Consider the following 24,851-nt stretch of genomic DNA (forward strand, 5'->3'; position numbering starts at 1 on the left):
ACCACTATCAATGACTTCCCCCACTTTATTTGTGCCAAAATCTAAATGTACACTCCATGAATAAAGCTTTTTTTCTTAGAACTACACGCCTGTGGAACTCTGTTCCATTTTCCTGTTTTACAACTGACTACAATATGGTTGTCTTCAAGTCCAATGTGAACAAATTCTTGATTAGCCATCACCTAACTAATTCAATTTACCAGATTTCCACTACTAAGGATTGCTACAACATGTTCCCTTTGACCACTGTACACTCATTAACCGTTATACTCGAGTAGCCTTCGGGCCTTGATAAATGGTGACTCTTTTGTAAAAAATATATATATATATATATACAAACACACACACTTTTATCTTATACTGTGAACTTATACTTCAGTTTTAAACATAATTTTTGTTAGTTCCTTCTTTCTTTTCTTTTTTCAATATGAACACATACATGAAAAGACAAAGTTTTCGCCTGAGGAAATCTTAGTTATTAATAACTACAGATTGAAACATTGCCATGTCAGTGTAATGAAGCTTGTACATATCTATATAACTAAATATTTTTATGTGCGTGTGTGTGTGTGTATATATATATATAAAAGTGAACGTGTCTGTCTGTGTGTCTGTGTGTCTGTCTGTCTGTGTACATTTCCCTATGCAATAACTGTCAATTTTTAGTCTATAGACTCGAAATTTGAAATACCGGGTACTGAGATTTGGGAAAATCGATGTGACGGGTGTCAGCCAGAAATTTGGCCGTTAAGGGGTCAAATTTCAACGATTTGACCTTTAAGAACTCTACCAAACTCTTCCGACAATTTTGGGTCTACACCCTTGAAATTTTAGATATAGGTTCCGTGGACGTGGATCTAACGTAATAACTTGATTTGAGGCCAAAACAATAAATTTTCAGGGGTCATAATAGGGGTCAAAGTTTAAAAAATTACCCCCTTTTTTTTTTTTGCTCAGCATACACCTCTAAACACCCGGGCAACGCCGGGCACCCATGCTAGTATATATATATAAGTGAACGTGCCTGTGTGTGTGTACATTTCCCTACGCAATAACTCTGTCAATTTTTAGTCTACAGACTCGAAATTTGATATGCAGGGTACTGAGATTTCGGAAAATCGATGTGATCGGTTTTTGGCCAGAAATTTGGCGATTAAGGGGTCAAAGTTCAATGATTTGACCTTTGAGAACTCTACCAAACTCCTGCCAATTTTGGGTCTACGCACTTGAAATTTTAGATATAGGTTCCTTGGACATAGATCTAACTTAATAACTTGATTTAAGCCCAAAACAATAAATTTTCAGGGGTCATAATAGGGGTCAAAGTTAAAAAAAATTGACCTCTGCGGTTTCTTCCAAATTACTCAGACAATTTCTGGTCTAAATATTTTAAATTTTACATAAAGGGTATTCAGAGATAGGGCAAGCTTTTTCATCAGTTTGAGTCGAAAATTTTTAGTTACCAATATATAAATGTATGTATGTATGTCTGTTTGCATGTCTGCCTTAAACTTTCAATAGAGGCGACGGATTTTACCAAGATCAGTATCATTTTAATGTTCGACCTTTCATACGACAAATATCGAAAAATTGGCTAAAAACATTAATATCTTCCCCTTCAATCAGGCACTTTTCTACAGGGAGGGGGTCACTTTTTTCGCCGATATCTTTAAAAGTTATCGTCTCCTTTAGATTGTCTAGCCTTAATTTTAAAAAATGTCGCTTCCGGTTTGGTGGTGGTCGTAACAGCATAAACGTTAGGTTTTACTCCATTCTTTTCCTCCTTTGCGGTACGGGTTCGAGCCTGCCTTCCTACTACCACTTTTTTTTTTTTTGCTCAACATACCCATCCAAACACCCAGGCAGCGCCGGGCTGTCCAGCTAGTATATATATATATATATATGAATAAATGACAAAACTACATTCAAAATTTCATGATGTTGACCATCTTACAATTCATTCCTTTAACTCAGTTGATACAATTCTTGACAGTATCTGTTTCATAGCACAAAATCAATCACTTATAATTATTATATCAATCAGTGAATCGATTTTGTCCTTATTTCATCAGAAGAAATAGCAACAATCAATCCAACCAAAGGGAAATAAAATGCGTTTGGACATGATTAAAAAATCCAAAAATTTTAAGAGAAGCTGCAAATGCCTCATAGTTTGCTTACATTACGCCATTTTGAATTTAGAAATAAAGTCACTAAAACCACATGTTCGTATGAACAAATTACATTAATTTAGGTTTCTTCTGCCAGGATTGTTTTGAATTTTTTAGATGAGGATTGGTCATTCGTATTATTTGGATTCATCGGACTACTGTTCTTATCTTGAGTGTCGTTTTCACAACATTTCGGTCGATGTAACCTCCGACTTTCTTCAGATGTATCTTGTTGAACTTGGGAATTTGGAAGAAATTTTGAGCAGAACCCTTCATTTACTTCACGAGGGCAGCATATACAGTAATAATCACTGATATTAATATCTAGAAATAAAAATAGGTTTAAGGCTCCTAAAATTCATACTAGAATTGTCCGCAAGGGCCCGCGGCGCAGTGGTTAGAGTACTTGGAAAAAATCAATTGTAAATGTGATATTCTCCTGAAGGTTGAAGGTTCAATCCTCGGTGTGGGCAACCGAAAAATACAATTGCGAATTACCTCTATCCAGTCATGGCTGACACAACGAGAGCATGCTACCCCTGAGAAGTAAACAAAGGGTTCAGCTCGAAATTCTGTCCAAATTCTCGAGTTCAACAAGATACACCAGAAGAAGATCGGAAGTTACATTGACCGAAACGTTGTGAAAATCACACTCAAAATGAGAACAGTAGTCTGATGAATACAAATAATACAGAACTGTTCTATTTAGTAAATTTATTATTTATAATTAACTAGCATTTCAGCCCGGTGTTGCCCAGGTGTTTGGAGGTGTATGTTGAGCAAAAAAAAAAAAAAAAGCGGTCAACTTTTTAAATTTTGACCCCTATTATGACCCCTTAACATCCATTGTTTTGGGCTCAAATCAAGTTATAAAGTTAGATCCATGTCCAAGAAACCTATATTTAAAATTTCAAGTGTTTAGACCCAAAATTGTCGGAGGAGTTTGGTAGAGTTCTCAAAGGTCAAATCGTTGAACTTTAACCCCATAACAGCCAAATTTCTGGCCGGAAACCGATCGCAAAGATTTCCTCAAATCTCAGTACTCTGTATATCAAATTTCGAGTCTGTAGACTAAAAATTGACAGAGTTATTGCGTAGGGAAATGTACACACACATACAGGCACGTTCATTTTTATAGAAATATAGATATATCCACATTTGCCCAAATAACATCAATGATTTTAATCTAGTACACATGTTTACATATCAACTCAATTTATTGGAAACGTTTTTAAAATAAACTATTTTCAATTTCCGGTTGTATGAAATTATTTATTAATCTGAATTTAAAACTATACATAATTAAGTTCTTATTACAGTTAAAATTAAATTTATGGCACTTGATAAGGAGTGTGGACCCTGCGCAAACGTTTGCTTTCGAAGAACTGTTCCCTTAACAGACATGCGCAGAAAGTTTTCAGTGGTCTATTTAGCCATTGAATCACGTCAAGTAATACAAATTGGAATCAACAGCTAACTTATATTGGACTTATATCTAAACGAAATTTCTTTAACTTTTTTTGTGCGCTAGTTTATTTCATTTTACAACTACATTTCTTTCACATTTTTTTAATCGAGCATATTCTTTGTTTTGACTTTTTTTTCTTTGAGTAAATTTCATTTATACTTTTATTTTGTGCTTGTTTTTATTTTATTTGTTCATTTTTAATTTTTATTTTATTTCACTCTAAATTTATTTTATTGAGTACGTGTAAGAATTTGGAGTTTAAAATCAATCTGCCATTTTCTTTGGCTTTTTTTTTTTTTTTTTTCTTCCTGAAAACCTTCTGCGCATGTCTGCTGAGGGAGCAAACATTTGGGTATTATTATACAAACACCGTGACAGCGTTAGGGTTAGGGTTAGGGTTTAGGGTTAGGGTTAGGGTTAGGGTTAATTCGCTGTCACGGTGTTTGTATAAATTTACCAACATTTGCGCAGGGGCCACACTCCTCATCAAGTACCAAATTTATTATTACATAACTTATGATTCTTTGTATTCCTTAATTCTAAAACTATAATTTTAGTTAATTGCAATATACGAGCTCCCTACGTAATCCGTTAACATAATTGTTTGCCTCGAGCAAAATAATTAATAATTCAACTTCTAAAATTTTAAACTTAACAGAGTAATTTCCCTTTGAACAAAACCTTAAATATATCTTCGATTTTTTTTTAGCCTATCTTTAGTTTTCTTTCTTTTTACTTCCCCTTTTTCTTCCTAATAAATAATATCGATAGTTTCAATGTAATTTATTTTATATTGGTCATTAATTAATTCAATATATATATATATATATATATATATATATATATATATATATATATATATACTGTCTGCTCCGTCTTGTGGCAGCCATTGCACCGACAAAGATTAGCAGTTGTACCAAAAAGTGCAGTTGACTCTGTTGTGGTGGAGATGATAAGGCTAAATCGATGGGAAGGTTCATCATGTATGTATGTATGTGTGTGTGTGTGTGTGTGTATATATATATATATATATATATATATATATATATATATATATATATATATATATATATATATGTTCAATAAAATAAAATCTTTAATAAAATAAAATGTTTAAATTCAATGTTATTTCTCGCGGTTAATGGTAGCCGACTGGATACGATCTTTGCTAATTGAGCCAGAGATAGCTCGTGTTGCTGGATTCGAATCTGTCGACTGGTGTTAATCATGACACCCTGCAATGAAGATTCCAGAAAGGATGAAACACTAGTGTCTGTAGGTATTTTATTATTATAGTAAAAAAAATAATTATATATATATTAGTGATGGGACGATTTCATTATTTTTCCTGATTCTGATTCTCTATAAAGTTTTTATATTTTTCTCAATTATCATAAAAACACCTGTTAAATGTGCACATATTTTCTCAAACGTAAAAACACACTTATGGGAAAGGGTGATTTTAGTTTAATTGGTATTTTAAAATCGATAAATAATTATTTCATTATTACTACCAGTAGTGAAAGATTTTGTTTTAAACAAAATCAATTCAAAAAGAGAATTTAAGGAATCGTTTTTGGCATCGGAAAATAGGCACACATTTTCCCAATTAATCGTCCCAACACTAATATATACATAAAGAGAGTGAGAGAAATCTTTGCTGCTTTTCGCCATGATTACATTATGTGCATTTCACTGTCACCCCATCAACCTCCCTGTGATTATTTATGTTCAAATCCCTTTGGAAAAGGTATTAACCCCTGTCCTTCCTCGCCCTATTTGCAGCGAAAATAACAGTTTGTCTGCAAATGAATCTTTCATAGCTTTCTGATTCAGCATAAAACGACCTGCAAAAACTTTGATAGCCTTTAACCCCCACCCCTACCCACAAACACACACACGCACAAAAACGATCTAGACAAAAAGGAGTCGATGACTGCAACACGGGGAGAGAGGGAGACGGGGAGAGAGGGAGATGGGAAGAGAGGGAGATGGGGAGACAGGAAAGAAACATTAATGAACGTTATGTAAAACAAATGCAGTTATTTTTTTCTTTTTTTTTTTTCTTGTTTTTTTTATCTGTTTGTGCAAACTTATTGATTTCGTTACATACTGGAAATCGCAAAAATAAAGACCGTTCTATTATTATCCGTTCTAAATAATCATCATCATCAGCACGATGATGATGATCAGCAGCATCATCATCATTCTTAACATCATCATCATCATCGATTTAACGTTCGTTTTACATGCTAGTACTAGGTACCTTCAATAAATTTTCAGATGTTTTTTTGTACGGGCACTTTTATTGACAGTACAAACATGAAACTCAAGTCCTCTCCGAAGTGATCTCCTCCGGCTGCAATGCACTTGTTGTACCGTTCCAACAACTTCTTCATAGACTCCATGGAAATTCTCTTGTGTGCACATATCGATGACCCTCGTCACAGCCACTTTCATCTCCTCAATTGTCTCATAACGACAAACTCTAAGGTTTTCCTTGAGCTTAGAGAATAACCAAGAGTCACAGGGAGCAAGGTCTTGACTATAGGGAGGATGAGGAACTGTCTTGATAGTCATCGTGGTCAAATAGTCTGTGACAAGGATGGAGTTGTGAACTGCACCCTTATGACAAACTTCATCCAAATCTTCCGCATCTTCAGTTCCTTGTGAATAATTGTGTATACAGTTCCCACACTGACATCAAACTGTGCACTTATTGTCTCTATAGACACACAACAGTCCTAATCCATGAAATTCTTTATTTGGCCAATCAATTCTGCCAAATACTCTTACTCCTTCCACACCTCTCATCATCCATCACAAACTCCCTGCCTTCCTTGAATCTCTTATGCCATTCACCAACTGATGCTCAATTCATACAAGATGGTCCAAAAGCAGTCTGAAGCATTCCATACGCTTCTGTGGCATTTTTTTCAAGTTTAAAACAGAAATTTATTTCATATCGTTCTTCTTCAATGTCCTCACATCGAGATTGCAGTTTTGAAATTCACCAACTGTGATGATCAGACTTTAGTAGGATGTATTCAAATTATTCTGTAGCTGTTCATTTGAAACTGAAATCATAAAAATTGGTCGATCATCTCATAATACGTATAGCAATAATATAATGAATTTTCAAGAGTCTACGGCAATTTTACATGCATGTGCAAAAACTTTGTGAAGGCACCTCGTGTGTGTCGGACGGATTTTAGAAAATAACTTCCAAACTAACTTATCTTTGACCAGGTTTTCTATTGAGCCGCTTTCACTTAAGGATGTTGACAACTTTTATGTGGTCTGCCCTGTGAATATGTGGTCTGCCCTGTGAATATGTGGTCTGCCCTGAAGGAATTGAAAAAGACTAACAACCAAATCAAGCCAACCGAAATAGTCGGTTTTTTTTTCTTTTTCATTTTCTTATTTTCTTTTAGCTGGGGATGATGCATCCTACTGGATGCCAGATATTTACTCGCTGTTTCAGACATTCTAATCAAGAGATCTTTTTAAGATTCTAACTGTCTCTTTGAGTGCAATTGTTTGTATCTCTCTTGCACTTGGTTCACCGGGTATATTTACAAAGTAGTTTTTGAAATTCTTTTTCATGAGTCCAATATCTCCTGATAGCTGACTAGCGAAAACATTAGCAACAGCAGCCGTTTTAGCGATATGCAAATTAGCAAGTGTGCATGAACTTGCATCACAAGGAAATAAAAAAAAAAGAAAATTCACCACGTGGTCAAGAGAGTGCATGCCAGGGAAGATGGGTGCGTGAAAACAAGCGCGAGAAAGTGCTGGTTAGTGCCAACATAAGGTGATGGGGAGAGAGACTTTAAAAAAGCACATGTTATATGGCAGAGCGTTGTAAAACACGTGTGTACTAAAAGACTTTGGAAAAATAATATTGTTTCGTAAAAATCACGAATTCCATTTGTACTAAAAAAAATGCTGAGTCGGATTTTTATTTCTTACCATTTTTTTTTTTTTTGTTCGATTGTGACAAAGCCTCAGACAACATGCAGGTCCAAATAGTTGAAATGTAATGATACAGTTAAAGTGTAACGGCTATGTTACAGAATGATAGAGATCTCCCCAAGATTCCAATTTCTTTTCATATCATACATAAGACCTTGTAATTGAAAACTATATATTATGCTTTTCATTGGCCAATTGAAGAAAACAGGATTTTTCTCTCTCGCCAGGGGGGCAATAACAGTTCCTTCATGGAAAAATATTCTACCACAATTTTAGGATGTCATAGCTATTTTTGGAACTTAATCACATTCATCGTCAAACAAATTGGATTACCATTATTTCTACTTCATTTGGAATATCTTTTTAACCCATACATTTTTAAACTTATTGTTTTTTTTTTTCGTTTTAAGGAAATTAAAATTTCTTATGATGAATAATGAGTTTAATTTTAATTTGGTTATCAATTAATGATATGTATCTGTGCAAAATATCAAGGAGCCTGGACTTCATTTGGAAAATCCTTTTAACCCATACATTTTTGCAATATCATCAACTTTACGACAAATATGACTTCTTGCATAATTTTTAGTTTTCAATTTATGTGTTAACCAGCAAAATTTATAGTTTGCCTATGAATATACTTTTGCTAAATAATTTCTTTCGGGGATAAGAGCCATTCATTGAAACTCCATGGAATACAAAAAAGTGAACAATTTTTGTATTCATTGTCGAATAATAAATTGTCATAATTTTTAATTTACAGGGTTTATACTGAATTCTTATATCAATGTTTTATCTAGAATATTGAGTTTTTTCGTCTGCGTAAGATTGTCCTATAAATATTTATATTGATACTTGTTTTAAGTTTATAATTAATTTGTAAACTTGTCTAAGGGAGGTAAAAAAATTTATGAATTTATATATATATATATATATATATATATATATATATATATATATATATATATATATATATATATATATATATATATGAGAGAGAGAGAGAGAGAAAAAGAGGGAAAATTTTACAACAAATAGTAATAGAAATTCGATTATATATATGATAAAGCTATGATATTTAAATTAATGACTATATATGTATCCAACATCTATCTTTGGAACGCTTAATCTTATGATTTAAAAATATAAAATTGTATTGTTTAAATGGTTGTCATATGACGTAATGCTGTAAAAATGATACGGGTTGTTTGTATGTGTTGGGAATTGGAAAAAAAGGAACATAAAAAAAAAACCACAATATTTTGATCATTCTAGAATTATTCTTATTCCTTGTACCTTTCGACCTTCGTTCAAAATATTCTGTAGAAATTCATGGATCTCTCTCTCTCTCTCTCTCTCTCTCTCTCTCTCTCTCTCTCTCTCTCTCTCACACACACACACGTTACTTTCCACGCTTTCCAGGTGACTGTAAAATGCAAGGGAGGTAATCTGTGATAAGTAGAGTAAAGTTACTTCCCTTGGAGGAAAATTCGTTGAAAAATGCAAAAAATGTAATTAAAAATGAAAAATATCATTTTGTTAATTATTTTATTTTATTTATTATTATTTTTTTTTTGTACTTATGGAAAATACGGATCGTGCTGAAATAATAACGTTACTATTTATAAACTCATACTTAACACGGGGAGGGAAGGTTTTTGTAATTTCATCTAAAAATTCAATAAACAAAATTACCGTAAAATTGAATTTAACTTGAAAATCCTATCCAAAAAAACGCTCGTATCCTACATAAATGCTTTTTTTTATTAATCAATTAAAACGATCCACGCAACAACTGTTTTGAATAATAGGAAAGAAGTTTCCAATTTCACACACACACACACACACACACAATAAAAACAGCAATTCGGAATCTTAACTCAGTGGTCTAAGGGAGGTAACTCTATTTTACTAAAGTTATTGAAAAAATCTTTCTTTACTCGAATATATTGTTGAAGAAAAATTACAATATCGTCGCATTTTACTTTCTTTTTGTTATTAATGTTATAAAACTTTGTTACATTAAATAAAGTAGTTGAAAAAAAATCATTTTTTTTTACAATTCTTAGTAAAATAGATTTACTTCCCTTTGAACAATGAGTTAAAATTCCGAATTGCCACAAAACCCGTATGGAATAAAATAAATGCATACAAACAAATAATTTCTCGTGTAGTATCTGCTCTTCAGATGCTGCACTTCCATTTCTTGTTTTCTTTCGGTGGAGGAGAAATCCTTCACGACTGAGACAATTTTTTATTTTTGTACCTTTTCTCCACGTTAAAAAACGACCCTGGTGTCTAACTTTGTCCCGTGGGGAGGCATACTAAATAGGTACACCAGCCCAGATGTGACAACAATACTCCATACATGAGCGAATTGTGGCTTTGTAGAGAGATCAAATACTCTCAGGTGTGAGTAATTTTCTAGCATGATAGAGAGAGCCCACCTTTTTTGCAGCAGACTTAGCAATGTCTTCAATGTATTTATTTAAAAAAAAACACGTTGCAATTGATAAACATGCAAGAAACATTAAAAATGAACTAAACAGCAAATAAGGCAAACTCATCAATTTGTTTGTTTGTTTTTTGTTTGTTTGTTTGTTTGTTGGTTTTTGTTTGTTTGTTTTGTTTGTTTTTTGTTTGTATGTTGTTTTTTTGTTTGTATGTTGTTTTTCGTTTGTTGTTTTTTGTTTAGTTGTTTTTTATTTTTTTTCTGTTTTTTTTTGTTTGTTTGCTTGCTTGTTTGTTTGTTTGTTTGTTTGTTTGTTTGTTTTGTTTTCTTCTTTGATATAAAATCTGAATATTTCTGGATTTTTTTTAACACTACTCATTTTTTCCTTTTCAGCCTCAAGATGCAGAAGAGGCTTGTGTGGTTCATAACTTCCTACCACACCGAGTAGTCCAGCCTCACCAATGTCTTGTGTGTAAAAAGATAATATGGAATCAGGGCAGTTCATGCGTGGGTGAGTAAATTCTTATGTTGCTAATTTAGACCGTTATCAGTAAATGTTGTGGTGCTAGTGTATTAGAGGGGTACCAATTTGAAAGATGAATTCGAGACACGAAATTCTATGCAATCAAAATATGGTTTCATATCCGCCATCATAATTTTTGTTCTTCTTCATACGCATTAATCTATATATTAATACGATAGCGTGTGTGTTATTTTCTCTGTCACGTTTACATCTCCATTCTTCCAAGTGACTGTCGTGACCTTCCATTTCTTGTGATAAATAATTCTACCAAGAATTCTTTGCAAGTTTGTTTCGATTATAATTGAAGGAACTCAAGTTATATATATACTAGCAGTTCAGCCCGGCTTTGTTTGGGTCCTATGTACTGTTCATAACTTTATGTGCATATATATATATATATTAAAAAGTTTGACTCGTGTCCAGGTAACCTACATCTAAAATTTCAAGTGAGTAGACCCAAAATTGGCAGAGAAGTTTGGTAGAGTCTGCAACGGTCAACTCTTTCATTTTTGACTTCTTGGCAGCGAAAATTTTCGCCCCAAAACTGATTAAAAAGGTTGCTACATGTCTGAATATCCTTTATAAAAATTTTCAAATCTTTAGACCAAAAATTGGCTGAGTGATTTAGTACAGACCGCAGAGGTCAATTTTTTTTTTAACTTTGACCCCGAGTTTTACCCCTATTATTGTTTTGGGCTCAAATTGAGTTAAAAAGTTTGGTCCATGTCCAAGTAACCTACATCTAAATTTTCAAGTGTTTAGACCTAAAATTAGCGGACGAGTTTGGTAAAGTTTTCAAAGGTCAAATCGTTGAACTTTGACCCCTTGAGAGCCAAATTTTTGGACGAAAACCGACTAAAAAAATTTTCCCAAATCTCAATACCCCTTATGTCAAATCTCGAGTTTGAGACTGAAAATTGACAGAGTAGTTTGGTAGGGAAATGTACACACACAGCACACAATTTCAATTTTATAGATATATAGATAAGAGTCGATAGAAAATTGACTCTATAATAATATATACAAAATCTACATAAATTAAAATATCATATTAAGCGTATTTTACGACTGAGCTATACCGGGCGTCCCTGCTAGCTTAGATAAATACTTTTGTAGTTTTAACAAAAGAGCTACAATAATATCAGAACGTCTCCACTTACGCTGAACATCTACAGAATGCCAACATTAATATATTATGTATGAATGAGTCACCTGTGGAATTTCCACATGTCCCACAAGTTAGAATTAATTTCTAAGCATACAATTTTTCTTTTTAAAATCAGAGTGAAAAGAAGACAGTATGGACTTTAAGTTGCCGTGCATACTTGAATGATTTGTAAAACCCCAACAGCATTTAATCAGCATTGCAAAAAAAAAATTAATCCTTAAATCAAAGTGAAGATTTGAAAACAACACCAGTTTTATTTACTCTTGTAGAGAAGTGATAGTTGGCATCTCAAAATTAGACGCGTTTGATTCTATGGATCAAATAGATCGAATTACTAACTAAGAAGTCAAAGACCGCACAAATTAACAGCTAGCATCGTCTGCAAATGACGTTTAGGTTGGCTCGAACATAACCTTAGATTGGCCCCAGAGAGAATTGCCAAGTAAGTGCTCGAATGGACCCCTGATGAAACAAGAAGACCAAAAATGAATTGGAATCAGACAATCGAAAGACATTTGATTGCAATAGAAATAAGTTGGATGGATTAGAAGTAGCACAATGGATAGAGGAGTTGAGTTTGTACGGTTCTAGATAAGCATTGTCTGAAGATAGCGGTTTCAATCCTACTCAAAAGCAGCCAAAGTATTAATTGGCAAAACACGTGGTGAGACGACAATGGATGTTGTGGATCTGATTTCAGAACGAAAACAATGGTATTATACTTTGACTGCCTCGTGCGTCGCAGTCTAAGCAAGTAAAATTATTTTATTATTGGAATTCTTTGAGATGAATAATTTATTTATTTATTTACTCTCAGCACGTTTTGGCCAACTAATCCTCTGACCTGCTTTGGGTAGAATTGAAACCGCTATCTTCCGACAATGCTCACCTGGAACCATAGAGACTCAGCGTCTCTATCCACTGCACCACGGGCCCCGAAGGGTGATCAAGGTTGGATTCCTTGGTCTAAAAAATCTTTTGAATTGAAGTTATGAGAAATTAAGGGGACTCTTTCCTAAAGACTAACACAGCATATTCAAAAAATCCATTAAAGATCTCCTTTACATCTCAAACAATGAATCAATAAAGAAGTTGAAAACATAATTTTCATCTTCCCAATTGACCATTTAAATATGTTACCGTATATCTTTCTTGTGGTCTCTTGGTCTTACTGGATTCCAGGATAAGAATTTATCTAGTCTGGTAGAGTATTAAGCTTCATGTTGTTACTTGAGGTAACATCACTTAGAAAAAGTACACCATTCCTCATAAAAGCCAATGTGGGTTATCCATACCTTAATCTTATTTGGGTCGCAAATACCATGTGATTTTGAATATTTAGTCAGGGTTTACTAGTAGTGAAAAATGTCCTCATGCCAAGTTTTTCTGACAAACCCATGTACAGGGAGACCTTAGACACTCAAGGATAGTGTTCAGTAAACATTCAAGTTTTCTCCAGTAGGCATTCAAGTTCTCATACACACCTACACACACGCACACACATGTGCGCATATATATATAAACAGTGTTTCATGGTAAACAACTGATGATCCCTTAAAAAATATAAAAATTGGTATTATAGTAAATTTGAGAGTTGATGCAGTGATTGCAGGTGATTAAATGACTTACTGACTAGATGTTTTTTTTTTTTAATGATAAAAAATAATTTTTTGTGTGGTTTCAAATGTTAAAAACTTCAAAGACTATATATATATATATATATATATATATATATATATATATATATATATATATATATATATATATATATGTGTGTGTGTGTGTGAGAGAGAGAGAGATTATCTATAATTATTTCCATAGCCCAAAAAATGCCGCAGCCCACAAGAAATGTGGAAATAATTATATATAATCTCTCACATTCTGAAAATTCTATAACAAAAATGGCCCGTTAGGTTTGATGACCATGTCCCTTGTCAAGATGAAGTAGGTCTATTCCCCAGTTTGATGAGATTTCATCGCAGTTTGCTTGATCTGTGTTGGTTAATAGAATTTCTTGTGTGCGGGGCGTTTGCTGGTAGAGTGCTTGCCTCACATGCAGGAGGCTCGGATTTCAAATTCCGGGTGCAGATATGTCTGACTGATGAGCCCAAATGAGGGCGAAACTCGAGTCTCAGATTTCTGGTTCGTTGGCTGGCATGGTTCTTGTGTTCTTTGGGCTGTGGAAATAATTATATATATATATGTGTGTGTGTGTGTGTGTACGTGTGTGTGTGTGTACATGTATATATATGTGTGTGTGTGTACATGTATATATGTGTGTGTGTGTGTGTGTGTATATATAGAGAGAAATGAAATAGTTTTGTCGATAATACTAATAATTAAAGCTATTTAATAAAAAAAAGGATAAACTACCAAAAACCTTTCTTAAAATATGATCATCAGTTTCCAAGGACGATAATCTAAAAAAAAAAAAACTTTTTTTATTTTTAGATTAAAATAGATTTATGTTAAATATGTATAATGCAATTGTTAAAGTTAATCTCTTTCATTCACCACAAACCTTTTGGTGAATTTAGCACTTGCTAAATGGTGACCCATTCAAAACAATCATTTTTTGTCCATTTTTATCATTTGCTTCATTACTGTTAGCGTGGTATTGGTACATTTCCAAAAATGCGATCATCATTGGTATATCCTATGTCAAGATTTACGCTACAAAGGTTTTATTGATATGGAATTTTTAAGTTAATTTCTTTGAAATGTTTCTGAAGGTTGAGATAAAGAAAAGAAAAAAAAAAAAAAACTCTGAAATTTAGATTTATCTCCCTTTCCTTTTCTGGACTGAATTACTTCCCTTTGTTCATTTTCTTCTCCATTCATAGTGATTCTTGTGGTTGAGTGTAACATTACATGGGTCGTTATATGTAAATGCATGCAAATTGACGTCATTAAAATTAAAAAAGAGATCACGTTAGGGGCATGGATAATGTTTGAGGTCACATGAGGCGTGAATGATGCTTGAGAAGACAATCACATGGGTGACGTCACAACTGTAAGAATGAGGAAATGTCGTTGTTACAAAGAAAAAGCAAGTTGAAGTTCTTATCTATTCTTTGTCTGCTTTTGCGACTGAGAGTACAACGTGTTGGTTCCTAGACAACATTACAAAATAATCAATTGTTAACTATTCTGCACTTTTCAAAATGGATTGTTAACTATTCTGCACTTTTAACTAACAATTTCCGGGGTTAAATTTGATACACTGCTATCAAGGCTCACTACTCCAAATTCACTTCAGTCTCTGAAAATAAGGGTTTTTTTCAAACCAGCAGCATCTCATTTGCATATGAGGTGATGTGTTTATTTCATGAAATCGCCAACATATAAATAGAAGCATGAGTCATTATTTTTTATTTATTCTTTTTGTCTGCCACCGGACTCTGCATGCTGCATAAAATTAGGTTTGTACCAATTTTTAATATGTTATTTCATTATCAAATCGGTGGATCACATATTTTTATTTACAAAGGGGGTTACCTTATATCAAGGTCTACAGGCCACTCAAGGATAAGGGTTAATGTGTGTATTGTAGTGATTGAGACAGTTGTGTAATAACCATTTGTAGAAGTAATTTGGTATAAGAAGATCATTTACGAGGACGGTTCAATAAAAATTTGAAGACAACGATATTGTAGTCAGCTGGAAAGCAGACCAGTGGAATAGAGTTCAACAAGCAGGCAGTTCTAGGAAATAAGCTTTGTTCATGGAATCTGTGTTTAGGTTTAGACACCAATAGGAAGTGGGGAAATTTATTGATAGTGATTTTGGCTAGACGAGTGATTTCAATAATAATTTTCAACCTTTATCGTGCTCAAACTTTCACAAGTCAGGAAATTCCTGACATTCAGGAAAAGATCAAAATGTAGTATCAGTTGTGTTTGTAAGACACAAAAAAATAAAACTAACGAAGTCTTCAAATCACTGCTGAAATAATCCATTGACGCCCCCCCCTCTCCAGCAAGATTGTACTCTTCTCCCTAATCATGTGGTCTGTGGGTAGGTGATGCCAGCCCTATTATTAGGCATTCTTGGTAACTAATAAATAGATACTAAAATTGTAACTCCCGATAGGGTAGTCTAAAAGTAGTCTCATCCTTAATGTGCCAAAATGGCATTTAGCAAAAGGGGGTGTAAAGCACATAAAACTTCTTCTTCATTAAACGTGCTAATCATACATCATACGCAAATTGCATTTACTGCTGCTACCAGATCAGGCTGTCTGAAGATATTGGTTTCTTGACCTAAAATGCACCAAACATTAATGGGATTGTTTTTTTTCTTCTTTTCCCTTTGCAAAACTCAATCATGTTCTACAAAACCAAAAGCAAAACATTTTCCTCTACAAGACAACAGAACCAAACACAATAAATAAGTATTTAGAGATATACAGAACTTAAAGCAGAAAAACTTTTCTCAAAATGACCGGATTCAGCATTAAATAACCCCCAAAAAGATTGATATGTCATAAAATAAAACAAAAAAAGAACTTGAAGCATAAAAACTTCTTTTTTTTTTTAATAACTAAATCAGGTCGAAAGTGTTGATATGCTATAAAACAAAACAACCAAACCAAACACTATAAATAAATATTTTAAGATATAAAGAACTTGAAGACTAAAAACTTTTAGTAAAATTAACGTAATGTTCAGCATAAATGGAGACACCCTGATATTATTGTGGCTCTTTTGTTAAGACTGCAAAATATTTATCTAACCTAGCAGGAACGATCGGCGTAGCCCAGTCGCAAAATACGCTTCAATATGATATTTTAACTGATGTAGATTTCGTATATATTATTAAAGAGTTAATTTTCTATCGATTCTTGTATATTATAAAGTTGAGATTTTAAAAATAAAAAAAATATATCCATATGACTTGGGTACAACAACTATAATCGAAACCGAAACCAAAACTTATGAAGGATTCTTGCTAAAATCTATATATATATATATATAAAAGTCAACGTGTCTGTCTGTCTGTGTACATTTCTCTACACAATAACTCTGTCAATTTTTAGTCTACAGACTCGAAATTTGGTATACACTGAGATTTGGGAAAATCGATGTGATTGGTTTTCGGCCAGAAATTTGGCTGTTAAAGGGTCAAATTCCACCGATTTGACTTTTGAGAACTCTACCAAACTCCTCCGACAATTTTGGGTCCAAACACTTGACATTTTAGATATAGGTTCCTTGAACATGGATCCAACTTAATAACTTGATTTGAGCCCAAAACAATAAATGTTAAGGTGTCATAATAGGGGTCAAATTAAAAAAATTGACCTTTTTTTTTTTTGTTTTGTTTATTTTGTTGCTCAGCATACACCTCCAAACACCCGGGCAGCGCCGGTCGAAATGCTAGTTATTTATAAAAACAAATAGATGACTTGAGTGCCATCAACTATAATCGAAACCGAAACCGAAACTTATGAAGAATTCTTGGTAAAATTATTTATGACAAGAAAGCGTTACACACAAAATAACATGCTATCGTACTAAGATATAGATACATCACCACAATATCACATTTATTCTGTAAGTTTTGCATAAAGCATTATTTCTAAGTATACAGGCTATAACTTTTATGCGTTTTTAATGGACTATAATAAATGGACTAAATAATAAATAAGCTACAAACGAATATTTTCTCTATAAAGCAAACCGATCCAGATAGTAGAAACTCTATAGGAGCAATTCATAAATTAAAAAGATGAAGAATAAAAGTTACACAGAACTTCAGTTACTCATCAGGTAAATAAGGACGAAAATAAGAGGAAAGTAGAAAAAATTTAGGCCATGGCATTTCAAAGCTAAATGCTTTTCATCAGAAGAGGACAAAAATCTGCATTATTACACTATATGGGTATATACTATATTTTTACTTCGTCTATTTGTTTATTTACGCAGTGCTCTAAAAAATAAAATTGTCGCCACTTTTTTTCAAATTCATAACCCTAAGAATTTAATCATCTAAGGTTTCTCCAGTTGCCCATAAATTCGATGCTAATTTCCCTCAGTGTTGCATATCGATCATTTTTTTATTTAGGTCATCTATGCCTTCCGTTCTATTGTGCTGATTCGGAGATTAGATCTATTATATCGTCTCTGAAACGATCGTACATTATCTCTGTATATTGCTGGTTTGTTTTGGTTTCTTGGAACATGTAAATGAACCTATACTAATTCATTAAATTCATTTATTCCACATTTGATCTATTATAGCTCTAGAATACTAAATCTCATCTATTGAGCTGATGTTATATCTGCAGTATTCAAAGCGGCTGGTGTAAAATTCATATGCTCGATATATGTGTTAACTATGTTCATTTACCCTTTTGTTGTTCTTTAGCTGTGATTTCAGGCATTTCTTTCTATATATATATATATATATATATATATATATATATATATATATAGACATATATATATATATATATGTGTGTGTGTGTGCACATATCCGCATATAGTACTGTTTCGCTGTATCACAGTTAATCAGTGCAGCTAGACAGGCAACTATCTCAAGCCAGGATCGAAACTCGTCCCTCCCAAAGGACAGTTAAGTCCTATCACCATTATGCTATATGGCTGCTTCTGTGCGGGTAGTGAATTAACGATGTTTTGACATCGTCCAAATGCCTAAGCTCGATTTGTTTACTCAAAGAGCATCACTTAATATATATATATATATATATATATATATATATATATATATATATATGTCATCCACATACAGTACTGTTTTGTTGTATCACAACTCATCAGTGCGGCTAGACATACACCTTTTCCCAACCGTGGATCGAACCTACAACCATAGTGTTGACAGTCAACCGCTCTAACCATCGAACCAAGAATCAGTGCCTGTAAATATTTCTCAAATGCCTATTAAATTAGCATTTGCTCATCACACAGTGCTCAAACTGTCAGTTTGTTTACAAACAGCGTATTGTATAACTGGGTAACGCCGGGCATCCAGCTAATATATATATTAGCTGGATGCCCGGCATTGCCCGGTCATACTATGCGCTTAAGCAAGATATTTTAATTTATGCAGATTGCACATGAATTATTACAGAATCAATCCTCTATTGATTATTATATATTACGAGGAATAATTTGCCCAGTGAACTAATTCGTAAAAAAATTTCATTCATCAAATTCCATGTGTTTGTTTACAATATCACGTCAGCTGATATTAGTCTTTCTTCTCTTATAGATAAAAAAAGATGAATTGTTACAGGAGAATATTTTACGTTACACCGGCCAAGGTTACACCAGTGTAACGTAAAATATTCCAATGTAAAAATTCTTTTTATCTATAAGAAAAGAAAGACTATTTTAAAGATCAGATTTTTTTCGATTTTCGATGCTTATCAAATGAATTTCTGTACAAAACATATCTAAGAACACTGCCAGACATATAAATTAGCTTTGTGTGAAATTTGCAAAAGATTGGCTCAGTCGTTTCGGAACCTATGAGGAAGGAACTCTCACACACACACACACACACACACACAGTGTGGCTTTTATATAATAGTATATATATATATATATATATATATATATAATTGAGAGAGAGAGAGAAAGAAAGAAATAGGGGGTTATTTAATAATATAGACAATTCCTGTCTATTTTGGTTTTGGTCCTTTTTAGTTTCCTTAATAGTTTTTTTCCTTTCAGCCCAAAACTGGCTGATGTAACTGCCATAGTCGCTTTTGACACAAGTCCTTTCAAATCTGTTAAGGTTCATATTAACAGCAAAGATTTTAAGATGCTTAATCTAAACCCCCCATCAATGCTACAAATTGATCATTATTTTGGTGTCAATCATCATCCCTTCATCCCATTGTGCTGATTCGGAAATTATATCTAAATAAACACGATATCGTCTATGAAACGATCGTACACTATCGTTGTTTGTCTTTGTTTATTGGAACATGTAACTGAACCTTTACTCAATCATTAAAGTTATTTACCTCACATTTAATCTACTTCTTCATTAATATACATTCACACCCAGGCGGACACTCACTTGTACATATATTTATAGTTTTGGGTTTCGTCACCTGAATATTCCAGAATGGATACCATCAGGGTCAGGTGACCTCTGCTATCCCTTCCTTTGCAATCGATATTTAGTGCATCGATGATCTCATCGATACCAGAGCATTGCTTCATCCGTTGTTGACTTTGAGATTGCAGGATATTCTCAGTCACGTTTAGCTCAATGTTTGACATTTAATTAATCAAACTTCTAAGGTGTCCATCTTGCAAGAAGATCTTGAGCAGTGTTCAATTGTCCCCATTTTCTTAACCCACGAGTTATACACAAGGTCAGTTTTTTAGTGTGAAGAAAATCCAATCCCTCTTACACCAAAAGAAAAAAGTGATTGCATTTTTTGGACCGTTTTTATGGATTTTTAGCTGGTAACGCTGCTAAGGGGGGGGGGTAAAAAAAGGGAGAAATTGGAACTTGGCAGGCGTAAGTCGACTTAAAGTTCTCTTGTACACACACACACACACACACAAACAGGTAGATAGATAGATATTTATACTAACATATAAACGTCAAGGTTAGTTCATTTTTAACTATTTCTTATTCAACTGACAATAGCTCAAATGGTAACGACTAAGGCTGGAGTGTTATAAGTCTTAGTTTCGGTTTCGATATTAGCTGATGGCACTCAAATCATGTTTTTGTTTTTAACTTTTTAAATTACTACTATATATTGGGTACAATATAATATCTAATAATCGATAGAGAATTGACTCTTTAATAATTTATACGAAATCTGCGTAAATTAAAATATCATATTTAAGCGTATTTTACAATCGAGCAATGCCATGTGCCTCTTGCTAGTCTATTATATAAAGGGCAGTTGTGTGTGTTTTTGTATGCATAAAACTTCAAAAACACACAATAAACTCCTACAAAGTTGGTATTTTTTAATCAGCATAACCCCGGAAAAATAATATTTAAAAATTAGAAAAATAGATTCGATTTTTTTTTTTAGGGAGGTGGGGGGGGGATGACTATTTATATAATTTAATGTTATCAATGATGTAAACACGATTTTTAATGTTATCATGTGTGTATACAGTCCAGGAAATGAGTCAGTATTTTTTTTTTTTCAAATTAAAAGACACTAACCTCGGAGTTAATTTATATATTGTCATTTCTCTAAAAAGAAAGGAGGCAGAAAGTTGGTTTTAGTAATGCTCTGGAGGCATTCTTAATTTTATTTAGTACTTTCAGTTGTGCTGTGAAGGGCTCCCTCACATAAAAAAATGAATTTACCTTTTATGGGGTGAGAAACTTAACACTATTTATAATAACGATATGGTAGATAAACGTCTTTTAGAAACGAGTTGAAGAGAAGAGATCATGCCCCACTAGATTTCAAAGTTAATTTTCTACTTTGTCAAGGCAGAAAAGAGTGTCCAGTGTGGCACCTCCCCAGATGTGGAAGCAATGTTTTATATTTGAACGTATTTAACGCTTATATATGTAGAAGATTGCATCATGTGGCGATATATAACATAGTACATATGATCATGCGAAAGTATCAGTATCAGCAGCAGCAAAGCCAGTAACCATAAAAAAGGCACACATGCAAATTAGGAAGTGTGCGCAAGAAGAAAAAAAGAGAAAAAATGCACCACGTTCTCATGAGAGAAGGAAAGTCGATGCTAAAAAGACGAATGTTAAAAGCAAAGATTAGAATGGGCTGGCTGTGCCCAGCATGCAGTTGGAAGACAGAAAAACGCATGCGAGGCTAAAATAGATACGTGGCAGCAAGAGGCTTTTTAAGTGGTGCCAAAAGTAATAAAAACGTTTTGTAAAAAAAGGGAAAAATTTCGACCCGGATTTTATTTATCTATTTCCAGTTTTATTTTTATGAATCACTAAAGTTTTATTTTTATGAATTACCAAAGTTTTATTTTTATGAATTACTAAAGTAAAGTTTTATTTTTATGAATTACTAAAGTTTTATTTTTATGAATTACTAAAGTTTTATTTTTATGAATTACTAAAGTAAAGTTTTATTTTTATGAATTACTAAACTTTTATTTTTATGAATTACTAAAGTAAAGTTTTATTTTTATGAATTACTAAAGTTTTATTTTTATGAATTACTAAAGTAAAGTTTTATTTTTATGAATTACTAAAGTTTTATTTTTATGAATTACTAAAGTTTTATTTTTATGAATCACTAAAGTAAAGTTTTACTTTTATGAATTACTAAAGTTTTATTTTTATGAATTACTAAAGTTTTATTTTTATGAATTACTAAAGTTTTATTTTTATGAATCACTAAAGTTTTATTTTTATGAATCACTAAAGTTTTATTTTTATGAATCACTAAAGTTTTATTTTTATGAATTACTAAAGTTTTATTTTTATGAATTACTAAAGTTTTATTTTTATGAATTACTAAAGTTTTATTTTTATGAATCACTAAAGTAAAGTTTTATTTTTATGAATTACTAAAGTTTTATTTTTATGAATTACTAAAGTTTTATTTTTATGAATTACTAAAGTTTTATTTTTATGAATCACTAAAGTTTTATTTTTATGAATCACTAAAGTTTTATTTTTATGAATCACTAAAGTAAAGTTTTATTTTTATGAATTACTAAAGTTTTATTTTTATGAATTACTAAAGTAAAGTTTTATTTTTATAAATTACTAAAGTTTTATTTTTATGAATCACTAAAGTTTTATTTTTATGAATCACTAAAGTAAAGTTTTATTTTTATTAATTACTAAATAAAGTTTTATTTTTATGAATTACAAAAATTTTGTTTTTATGAATTACTAAAGTTATCTTTTTATGAATTACTAAAGTAAAGTTTTATTTTAATGAATTACTAAAGTAAAGTTTTATTTTATGAATTACGGAAGTAAAGTTTTATTTTTATAAATTACTAAATAAAGTTTTATTTTTATGAATTACTAAAGTAAAGTTTTATTTTTATGAATTACAAAAGTAAACTTTTATTTTCATAAATTACTAAAGTAAAGTTTTATTTTTATGAATTATTAAATAAATTTATATTTTTTGAATTACTAAATAAAGTTTTATTTTTATTAATTCCTGAAGTATAGTTTTATTTTTATTAATTACTAAAGTATAGTTTTATTTTTATGAATTACTAAGGTAAACTTTTATTTTTATTGATAACTAAAGTAAAGAGTATTAGCCACGTTACAGAAGTACTTTTTGCCTTGTTTGTTTACAAAAATCAGGTATTTTTTTTTTTACAAAAATCAGGTATTTATTGTTTACAAAAATTAGGTATTTATTGTTTGCAAAAATAAATCAAAAAATGACAATTTTTATGTGTGTTTCTCTAATGTAAAACAATCGGATGTTTCTTAAAGTATACAGGCTATAACTTTTATGCATTTTTAATGGACTATAATAAATGGACTAAATAATAAATAAGCTACAAACGAATATTTTCTCTATAAAGCAAACCGATCAAGATAGTAGAAACTCTAGAGGAGCAATTCATAAATTAAAAAGATGAAGAATAAAAGTTACACAGAACTTCAGTTACTCATCAGGTAAATAAGGACGAAAATAAGAGGAAAGTAGAAAAAATTTAGGCCATGGCGTTTCAAAGCTAAATGCTTTTCATCAGAAGAGGACAAAAATCTGCATTATTACACTATATGGGTATATAATATATTTTTACTTTGTCTATTTGTTTATTTACGCAGTGCTCTAAAAAATAAAATTGTCGCCACTTTTTTTCAAATTCATAACCCTAAGAATTTAATCATCTAAGGTTTCTCCAGTTGCCCATAAATTCGATGCTAATTTCCCTCAGTGTTGCATATCGATCATTTTTTTATTTAGGTCATCTATGCCTTCCATTCTATTGTGCTGATTCGGAGATTAGATCTATTATATCGTCTCTGAAACGATCGTACATTATCTCTGTATATTGCTGGTTTGTTTTGGTTTCTTGGAACATGTAAATGAACCTATACTAATTCATAAAATTCATTTATTCCACATTTGATCTATCATAGCTCTAGAATACTAAATCTCATCTATTGAGCTGATGTTATATCTGCAGTATTCAAAGCGACTGGTGTAAAATTCATATGCTCGATATATGTGTTAACTATGTTCATTTACCCTTTTGTTGTTCTTTAGCTGTGATTTCAGGCATTTCTTTCTATATATATATATATATATATAGACATATATATATATATATATATATATGTGTGTGTGTGCACATATCCGCATATAGTACTGTTTCGCTGTATCACAGTTCATCAGTGCAGCTAGACAGGCAACTATCTCAAGCCAGGATCGAAACTCGTCCCTCCCAAAGGACAGTTAAGTCCTATCACCATTATGCTATATGGCTGCTTCTGTGCGGGTAGTGAATTAACGATGTTTTGACATCGTCCAAATGCCTAAGCTCGATTTGTTTACTCAAAGAGCATCACTTTATATATATATATATATGTATATATATATATATATATATATATATATATATATATATATGTCATCCACATACAGTACTGTTTTGTTGTATCACAACTCATCAGTGCGGCTAGACATACACCTTTTCCCAACCGTGGATCGAACCTACAACCATAGTGTTGACAGTCAACCGCTCTAACCATCGAACCAAGAATCAGTGCCTGTAAATATTTCTCCTCAAATGCCTATTAAATTAGCATTTGCTCATCACACAGTGCTCAAACTGTCAGTTTGTTTACAAACAGCGTATTGTATAACTGGGTAACGCCGGGCATCCAGCTAATATATATATTAGCTGGATGCCCGGCATTGCCCGGTCATACTATGCGCTTAAGCAAGATATTTTAATTTATGCAGATTGCACATGAATTATTACAGAATCAATCCTCTATTGATTATTATATATTACGAGGAATAATTTGCCCAGTGAACTAATTCGTAAAAAAATTTCATTCATCAAATTCCATGTGTTTGTTTACAATATCACGTCAGCTGATATTAGTCTTTCTTCTCTTATAGATAAAAAAAGATGAATTGTTACAGGAGAATATTTTACGTTACACCG

General features: G+C 32.2%; 1 protein-coding gene across 28 annotated transcripts in view; it reads left to right on the top strand.

Moving 5' to 3' along the window:
* Positions 1-24,851, top strand: part of LOC145291925 (tensin-3-like) — a 1,436,242-nt gene that overhangs the window by 532,882 nt on the left and 878,509 nt on the right. For all 28 annotated transcript variants that reach the window (XM_080137783.1, XM_080137795.1, XM_080137791.1 and 25 more), the window contains exon 2: positions 10,460-10,577. In XM_080137783.1, coding sequence (XP_079993909.1) covers positions 10,460-10,577 — 118 coding nt within the window. The remainder of the gene's footprint in view (positions 1-10,459; positions 10,578-24,851) is intronic.

This window comes from Euprymna scolopes, chromosome 13, assembly GCF_053919585.1.
Source record: "Euprymna scolopes isolate OS-2025 chromosome 13, ASM5391958v1, whole genome shotgun sequence".
In the NCBI taxonomy this organism is placed as follows: domain Eukaryota; kingdom Metazoa; phylum Mollusca; class Cephalopoda; order Sepiida; family Sepiolidae; genus Euprymna; species Euprymna scolopes.